The 10,116-nt window shown below is 42.3% G+C and overlaps 1 protein-coding gene across 1 annotated transcript; it reads left to right on the top strand.

Annotated features, from left to right (window-relative positions):
- Positions 1-2,613: 2,613 nt before the first annotated feature.
- Positions 2,614-9,858, top strand: LOC123405289 (zingiberene synthase-like). The gene is made up of 7 exons (XM_045099035.1): positions 2,614-2,742; positions 4,318-4,570; positions 5,154-5,514; positions 5,713-5,931; positions 8,948-9,083; positions 9,237-9,491; positions 9,565-9,858. The coding sequence occupies exons 1-7, from the start codon at positions 2,614-2,616 to the stop codon at positions 9,856-9,858; spliced, it is 1,647 nt and encodes a 548-aa protein (XP_044954970.1).
- The last annotated feature ends 258 nt before the right edge of the window (positions 9,859-10,116 follow it).

Raw genomic sequence — 10,116 nt, 5'->3', positions numbered from 1 at the left:
GGCACCCTTCCTCGGCCACAAGCCGCGCCCTGATGAGCTGCGGCGAAGAATACTTCGAGAAGAGCGGTGCCCCGTTAATGTTGACAATGTAAGGCCCTGTACCGGCTAGGGTGCCGAGCTGCTTGGCGGTGTAGTAAGGCTCCGACCATGGCGCCGTCTCTACTGTGCATGTGCCTACCCGACGGCTTCCTCCACGGCCGTGCTGACTACCACGACCTCTACACCCATCGCCACCAGTAGGCCCACCAGCGGCCAACCGCTTCTTGAGCTTCTCCTCCTTTACGGCTTTCGCTTTGATGCAACGAGTTATCCGCGTCGCAGAGTTGACCTTTCGGGTGAGCGTGATTCACGGATCCTTCGGCACCTCCACTAGCTCCATCTCAAATGGCTCCATGTGTTGGCGGCGAAAGGAGGAAGAGGGTGGGAGAAAAGAGCGAGAGGGAGTGGAAGAAGAGAAGTGAGGCGCGAAAATAGTGCGGGCTCCGCCTTCCTTTTATGTGGGTCAGGGGTAGATAACAACTTTTGTCAGAACTTCTGTAAAGCTTTTCGTATTTGTCTTTGGTTTGCGAGAGGAATCGTGTTTGGATTACTTCAGGAACAGATACACAACTATATTGAATGGCTTCTGTGGTCCGAACATATGCATGTGATTTGACACGTCGGTTTTGGAGATGCCCTAATAAGCCGAGACTGAGGTAGTAGATGCGTAGCTTCTGCCTATAAAGCTTGATGTGTAACAACGAGGTACATTGCTAATTGAGTTTTATAGTCAGCCGTTGGATGATGGATAGCCATTGTACGGTGGATCCAGGGATGTGGCAGTATCACGGTGGCTACCGGATGTTTATTGATGTCCTAGCCTAGATGGGGCGTTCTCTGCCTAGAACAGCCGTTTGGCTCCGGTGCGTTCATGCTGAGATTGATGTGTTACGTCACCAGGATTGTAATGACCAAGCATGAGTAATAATTGTTTTGCCATTCGCAAAGAGAAAGGAGAACGAATTATTAACTAACTAATACTCCCTTGGTAGAAAAATACAGTAGTACTAATTAATAGGAATAATTGTTTTGGCATTTTAAATCTTGTCTATTTTTAAAACGCATGTAAATTTACCTGATACTAATTAATAGGAATAATTATCTTTGCATTTTAAACCTTGTCTATTTTAAAAACATACGCAAATTTGACTTTGACTTCTAAACCACGACGGAGAAAGTAAGAGCATTCAAATCATTTTAATGATCTAAACACTTTTATAGTATTTCATTATAGAAAAAGTATAATTTTATGAGGAGCAAATCATTTTTTCTTAATAAATGGAGGAAAAACCGTTCGCGCCTGCGTCGGTTGATGCAAGAAAGTACCTTAGATCATCTTTAACACATCCCGTATAATGTCGACCCCTAAAATACGTTTACAATTCACGAAAAAACAGTTTTGAGGGTCAACGCAGACGACGATCGAGCAGACCTCGTAAACCGGACCTAAAAAACGAATATTCTCTACTCGGCCGCCGGCCGTGCAGTTGACACATTGTATGAGCGGCATTGGCGAGGCGGTGAGCCGCTGCGCAAGCGCCGAGCCCGGGCGACGGTCGGCCGAGTCCTTGCCGGCGAACCGACGATGACAGCTAGAGGATGAACCAGTGCCTGCATGCAGTGTTGGGCCTTTGCCGGGGCTGTGCGGGATGCTTCCCGACCAACCCATGGCTTGGAGCAACCACCGGTGACCGGAAATGCCAAATCCGACGGCCGCGACAAGCAACCACCAATCTGCAACTTTCCGTCGCCCGAGATAGGAGGAAGTGATGGAGGTCAATCTCGGGCATGCGATGACCGGCCGACGTGATCCCGACGGCTGGTATGGCTAGAATCGTAGACGGCGATGTGTGAAGAAAAGCGCGGGCTAAAACATCCCCCTCCCCCTCCCCCCCCCCCCCCCCCCCCCCCCAATCGCTCTCGTTATATACAAGGCACCGACGGGACGAGGGGGAAACCTGCGTTTACGCTGGTTGGATAGAAATTTTGCCACGTTCCACAAAATATTTACGGATCCGACGCGTTAACGAATCTGATCAGGCATTTTCCTTCACACGGAACCGTATTTTAATAATTATTTTACGGATCGGGGCATTATACGGGAAGATGATCTTACTGCTGCAAATTCGACATGTCTCTAAACTCGATCTGTTTGTAAACCGGCATGAACGCTAGTACTTGTCATCATGACGTACTGATGCATACTGTGCAAGTTTAGCGGATGCACAGTGCATTCGTGATGCCGAAGTTTTCGTGCTCTTCATCCGTCACCTAGGAAGTTGAAACGTGCGTCTTGGCAGCCCATGGTCAATAAACAAATGCAATGCATCCACTACTACCAGCTACACGTACGCGCCTAACCTAACCTGCTGCATAGTCCTACAGTTCCACGCATGGTCAATATAGCATGCATGGTTTGATACGTGTACACCTAATCACCTAGCGATCGTGGTCTATAAATACCCGGTGCAACAAAAAGAGGAGGCATACATCGATCGATCGCCACCCATTCATCCATCCGTCAATCGAATTAAGAGACTTGAAAAACAGTTTAGCTCGATCGACATGGAGAAGATGGCGCCAGAAACCCCTGCTCGTTCCAGCACTGAAGGAGCACGAAAGGCTTCGCTACCACCTCCTACGTTCCACCCTAGCCTGTGGGGTGGTTTCTTCCTCACTTACAAACCGCCCACTGCCCCTCAGGTAATTTCACTGACCACAAGTAAAGCATTTCGTATTCCTTTTTTTTCTTCTTGTTTTGGGAGGCAACGAGATTTTCATAATTCTTTTCCTCGGAAAGGGAAGTACCCCGGCCTCTACAAGATTTTCATCATTTATGAATATCATGATTACAATCAGCTCATAACAACACGGAAACACACTTTGGCAAAGTATCCAGTGATCCTTCTATATTTCACTAAGTATTCATTATATGCAATTCCTGCTTAAACTGTACATTTTAACTGGAGTAGTAGTAAGATCAAGAAACATACTATATGACTAAATGATACGGCGCGCATTGCTATAGTAATCTCGTTAAAAGAGATGCATTACTAGGTGCTACATAAAGAACTATAACCAATTAAAGAAATTAAGGAGTATTTCTTAATATACACTTCAAAAACATTAAAACACATGAAAATATAAAGGCATGTACAATGCGTTGCCCTAGACCAGCTACCCGAGTGTCTAGCTAGGTTCGGATGCCAACGTGGTTTTAAAGCAGGTGCCTCGCATGGGTTCTGCAACAGATGTGTTCTTGAAGGTGAGAGACTGTGTTACATTGAGAAAATGAGAGGGAGCAGGGTGAAGGGGAATGGTAGAAGAGAGAGAAGTGGAATTGGTAGAAAGAGAATGTTGAGGCTACTAAAATTCATATGTGGTGGTCTCATTACTTTTTGCATAGTTGGAGAGCTGAGGCACTAGGAAGGTGATGCCTCCATAATTCATGCCCTAACAACAGCATGTATAAAAAAGGAAAAAAATGACTAGTTAAAAAAGTGCCATCATAAATAAAAATTGAAAATCAACCATATATGTATGCTTCAAGCGTCCAACACATAGATCTTTTCCACGTGAGCACAAAAAGTAGTGAGAAAATTAATGTAACATGACAATGCTACATGGATATACAAAAATATAACATATAACTACATGCATGGCTTAGTAACGTGGCATGGTTGTATGGTTAGGACAAATAGGTAGTCGGTTATATGTATTTAGCAATAGAGAAGAAGAGTGTCGTTTCTAAAAGAGCAAAGGATAATTTATTTAGTTACGCTCTAAGCGCCCAACACATATACCATGTCTATAAGATCACAAAATGTTATGAATAAAACTTAATTAGTGACTTCCATGCATGAACTGATGATGTGACAGTTTTGCATGGATACACTAATGTAAAAATTGAAACTTATAACTTTACATGCATGACATGGTTGCATGGCCTGAAAAAAATAGGTAGTGGGTTATTTCATAATTAAATCCAATGTGATTTAAACCCATTTAAAATTTAGTGATGCATTTTGCATGGTAGATGATTATCATGCTTAGATCGGACGGATGCTAGTGTCTCTATCTAGGTAGTAAATCTAAAGACTACAATAGTTTTAATGGTGTGGTAACATACATCTTAAGGTAATTAGAAGTAATGGGGTCACTCTTTTAGGTATTATAGGATTTGCAAAATAAATATGTTATCCATCCATCCTCTCATTACATGCATGTCGGTATAATTGACATGTTCCATCCACTAATCATAAACCCCTTAAATTGCAGTGTGCATGCATGGAAGAAAAGGCTGAAGTGCTGAAAGAAGAAGTTAGGAAGATAGTAAAGAACACACATGAATTATCAAAATTATTGGATCTTATAATGACATTACAACGGCTCGGGCTGGATATCTACTATGAGAACGACATCAACGAGCTGCTCCACAGTGTCTACAAGTCTGATTACAATGAGGAAGATCTACATTTAGTTTCACTCCGATTTTATCTTCTGCGGACGAATGGATATGATGTATCAGCTGGTAAGGCTAAGTTGCTCGTAATTTTGGTGCACATATGCAATTCGTATGACTCCTTCAGGTGTAACCATGATTCAAATTTTGTATTTTATTTTGTTGCTTGGCTAATCCTTCACTTGTATAGCAAATATATGCTCACTCCTTGATAACCAAAGCACCTTCTTTTTGAATAATCGGAACATTCAGATGCCACGGTTGATTCTGAGAGCAAATTTAGTGAAATTAGTTAATTTACAGATTATAAATAGTTAATATGGTGCAGATATGAGATGTAGATGTGTAATAAAGACCCAAAAAACATTTGTGCTATCTATATTTTCTTGCTAAAAATGAAAATCAGCTTTAAAACATAAATCTATATAGTATGTCAAGTGGACACGCACTAGTACTACATACAATCTAGGACACAAAAAATGTGCATACAACTTTTCTTTTTGCGGAAGTTTTAATATCCATCACTATATAATCGAAGTATTGTGGCAAAATATGAATATGATGGAAATTGTAATTCACTATGTATATGTGGCAGATATATTTTAGAAATAATAGCTATGTGTATTAACCTCTAGACCAACTCCATATGCAGATGTATTCCTTCGTTTCAAAGATGATGAAGGGAATTTTATGTTCGACGATACAAGAAGTATTCTGAGCTTATATAATGCAGCATACCTTAGGACACATGGAGAAAGGGTGCTCGATGAGGCCATAATATTCACAACAAGCCACCTAGAAGGTGTATTACAACAATCATCACCACTAGCAAATGAAATATCTTTAGCCCTTGAAACACCTCTTTTCCGAAGGGCTCGCATAGTAGAAATGAGAAGCTGCATCCATATTTATGATAATGATGCTACCAAAAATGATGCCATGTTGGAGTTCGCAAAATTGAATTTCAATCTTCTGCAACTTCTATATTGTGAGGAGTTAAACAAAATCACACTGTAAGTTAATCATATTTTTGTTTGTTTTCCTTGCAAATAAAAGGTTCATTAGGGCCCAAAGAAGTGATCCGAGCTCACTTGGTTAGGAAACTATACGTACAAGCCAGCCACGTGACTTTCACGGGCCTAGGGTTCCTTGTTTTCATTTGATTCTCACGAAGTATTAACTGAAAATTTATTACTTGTGTGCCATTGCAGTTGGTGGAAGGAGCTCCATGACGAATCAAAGTTAGGATTTTCTAGAGATAGAATAGTGGAAATGTATTTTTGGATGAATGGAGCATGTTATGAACCTCAATATTCTAACTCCCGGATAATACTTACAAAGATTACAGCATTTATGACCATACTAGATGATATCTTTGACACATATGGTACCACCGAAGAGAGCATGCAACTTGCCGAAGCAATCAACAGGTCACGATCTCTTAGTTATCACTAGTTGGTTTTTAATCCTCTTAAAAGCTATCATTACGTTCAAATTTTCTTTTTTGGCAACAATAAACATTTGAAGGACATGCACATGCATCATAATTACTCCCTCCGTTCCTAAATATAAGTCTTTTAAGATATTTCACTAGGAGTCTATATACGGAGCAAAATGAATGAATCTACACTCTAAATTATGTCTATATACATACGTATGTAGTACATTAATGAAACCTCTTTAAAGACTTATATTTAAAAACAGAGGGAGTATTATTTTTTGATATAATAGAAGATGGATTTCGGTGGACCAAGATGTAACCTACACTTACAAATCATCTTACGAAAACCAAATAATTCCAAAACACTTAGGCACGGTGCATTAACTTTTATCTTGTTTTTTTGTTTTTTGACATGAATAAAAGAATCAACCAATAAAAGATGTGGGGCGTGTATGTTTTTAATGACTTAAGACTAACTAGCAATCAATGGTATTAATTAGCAAAATCACATTAATTTTCTTATTTTTCACTCCGTCTTGGTCACGGTGCACAACCTAAGGCTACTCTCAATGCTCCACCTTGTACAGGTGCTAAGGCTGCCACATAGACAAAAAATCTGATGTGGCATGCTAATTAATAGGAGAGAGATTAGTGTGGTGATCCGAGAAAGAAACAATGCTAAGCGTGTGAACCTAGGTAAAACAATTAAATGAAGGAAATGCATCAATGCATGCACAACTTTAGTTACAAAAGCATTAAATAAGGAGGCTTAGCTACAATAAGGCTGGTTGTAATGGGGAGTATCATATACTAGTATCATGCATATGATACTAGTCTATGATACCACACCCGTAATGCATAGTATCATATGTTAGTATCATAGAACAGGTAATTTATTGGCATGCAAAACACAAAGTAGCACAACATTTAATATGATACGGTATCATGATATGATACTTAACCCTCTCTTTCTTCATTTAATTCTATGCCACATCATCAAAGTTGTCTAGTTGGCATGCATGATACTAGCTATGATACTCCCATTACGACCAGCCTAAGCTAAGCAACTATGCATTGAAAACTTTAGTTGCTAAACTATTTAATATGCTTAGCACCTCATCTTAGCACCGATGCATTAGAAGTGACCTAAGATGACCTATACACCGAGACGGAGGGAGTAATTACCAACTTTTCATAAACTGAATCTTTAGGTCTGTATACACCATTTGGTATACCAAGTATAACATTACTTGAATATATCAATTATAATTAACTATAAGGCATTCATCTAGCTAGTAGATATTAATGGAATACTCATTGCGCGTATTTATATAAAGATTTCCCTGTCACGTGAAATGTTTTTAACATAAGCAAGAAGATCCATGGTTGTCGTGCCGCATTGTGGAATGTAGTTTAATTAGGCAACGAAATATTTACTGCTAAGCCGAGTAGAACTTTTTTGTAACACCCAATTAATTTATAATAACGTAAGTTCTAAAATGGTGCTACAACTGCACAAATAATAGTGATGGGCAAGTCCTTTTGAAAAGTCAGCTCCAATGTGTCTAGTGAAGTATAATTAAGTTGGTGCTTTTTATTAGAAAAGGAGGATATATCCCCGGTCTCTCTATCTGGACGATGCATGCAGTTATTTTATTAATTATTTATAAAGACCATACAATGTAACACACGAGTCAGTCTGAAGCCACCGTCTAGGCAACACCTGTTGCTACTCATATCCCTTGATGAAGGTGTGTCGAATATCTGGACCAAATATCAAACAGACATCGCACTAAATCCTAACATCTATACGCGGATGCCCTAGCCCAGCCACACACCGGGACTAGGTCCCATACCGGTTCGGCGCACTCTCAGAGACTGCCGCCACCATCTTCCACCGGTCCATTTTCAAAGCCAGAATAGACGCAATGACCTTGCGAGGCATGTCGTCGCCGCCTCCACGGCGCCACACAACGCCACCATCCTACACATATCCATCCACACGCGCCCGTCGCCGAACCTCCGCATCGCCATGCCGCCGGGATCCACCGTCTGGCTTGCGGTAGAACTAACACCGCTCCTCCTCTTGTCCCGCCCAACCAACACGTACTCCAAAATGATGCCCTCGGGAGGGAAATGACATCGAAGATGCCATCATCGTGCAATCCGGATCTAGGGTTTCCCCCAGAGCATCACAAGTGGGATGCCACGACGTACAACAACGAATCCTCAAGATGGTAATGACATACTATCGTCTGCCATGACCGAAGTCAGCGTGGTTTTCATCGAAAGTCCCCCCCCCCCCCCGATCTCGCAGCTGGGTGGAACCAAGGGGGATCGCCGACTAGGTGAGGACCGCCGTCGGCACGACAGCAAGGGGCCTCCAGCTGCCCTTCACCGATCCTCCTCGCGCCACCGTTCGACCGAGGTCAACCCATGATGGATATGGGCAGGATGCCAGATCTGTAGCCCTAGAAGACATCCAATGCGCACAACCTCGACCGACGCTGGATGGAGCACCGCCACCGCCACCATCCAACCTCATATCACAATGGGCGATGGAGGCATCGATCGTCGCCACGCAACAGGGACGTTGCTCCGCGTCTACCACCCACCCTCGATCTATGGCGCAGGGTCCCCTTGGCATCGACCGAGGGGAGGCGACGCGAGGGGTACCTAAAGTAAATAAATGTCCTTAAAATGGGAGAGATTTTCACGTTCCGGCCTTTGTACCAAGTTGCATATGTCCATATTAGTATGAGTACCAAGATAAACATGGTCCTTAGAATTTTTCTAAATGAGTATCAAGATATTTTTTGATGAGTGCTTTCACCACACACCAAACTTGATCCTTCAATAAATGGAAGAAAACCCCCTATGCATCATCTGTCAATTCTAGGAATTGAACTCGGGTTGTTGGGCCGCACAAACGCAACCCCAACCATTGAGCCAAGGCTCTCTTTGCTAGCGATTCTAACAAATACATCGTATATTGTATAATGCAGGTGGAATGGAAGTGCAACAGAACTGCTTCCATCATACATCAAGGGATTCTACTTATATTTATTGAAGACATTTGATTCATTTGAGTATGAACTAGGCCCTGGTAAAAGCCACCATGTGCATTATCTAAAAGAAGCGGTAAGTGTCCCGCTAAAATTTTGCACGCTCATAAATTTTACAATTGTGTTCTAAGACATCAAGGGATTATAGCAGCACACCCCAGCTAGCTAGATTCTAAAATGGGGCCTTTAAATTCACAATTGTTCATCTTCAACTCGACCTACCATGTAGTTGATGCGATTAGTCCAAGCATACACGGAGGAGCTAAAATGGCGTGACGGAAATTATGTGCCAAAAACACTGGATGAACATCTCGGGGTTTCGGCGAGAAGCAGCGGAGGCTTCACACTAGCGTCTGCTTCATTATTTGCTGGAGTAGGTGGCATAGCTACAACAGACACGTTCGAGTGGATTCTGAACTATCCACAACTCTTCAAGACATTTGATATGTTTGTGCGGTTCTCCAATGACATCGTATCAAGCCAGGTCCTTGTCTACCTTGGCACTTTTCTTCTTATTGGCTGGATAGATAAGCAGCTGACACTAAATCTTGTTGCAGCGTGAGCAAGTCGGGGACCACTACGCCTCTACGATCCAGTGCTACATGGAAGAGCACGGTGCGACGCTGAAGGATGCCCTCAAGAAGATAAAAGACCACGTCGAGGACTCATGGAAGGACATGGTGCGACATTGTGTCACGTCGACAGAGCAGCAGCAGCCGCTGGCCGTGCCGTGGACAGTCGTCAACTTCGCGAGGACGGTGAATAACATGTACAAGCGCGGTGACGCCTTCACTTCCTCGCACGAGATCAAGGAGATGATCACGTTGCTCTACGTGGAACCAATTTATTAACCGCAACGTGAAGTGTGAAACCACATCCCCGCTGACAAGGCGGGGGCACGATTACTTATTAATTCATTCATGCATGTATGTTGTGGTTTTGAAATAAGAACCTTGATTCGTGTGTGTGTGTCCGACTGTGAGGATTTTCCTTTTTTGCGAAGGTGATGGAGAGGAAATTAATGGTGAACATAAATTAAAATGGCAAACGGTGTAATAGATGCTTTGCTTGTCAAGAGTCTTGTTCGTTGTTTGAAGTGTGCCAACTTT

This window comes from Hordeum vulgare, chromosome 6H, assembly GCF_904849725.1.
Source record: "Hordeum vulgare subsp. vulgare chromosome 6H, MorexV3_pseudomolecules_assembly, whole genome shotgun sequence".
NCBI classification, from domain to species: Eukaryota; Viridiplantae; Streptophyta; class Magnoliopsida; order Poales; family Poaceae; genus Hordeum; species Hordeum vulgare.
The sequence above is the reverse complement of the archived record's forward strand: the minus strand, read 5'-3'. Positions and strand labels throughout refer to the sequence as shown.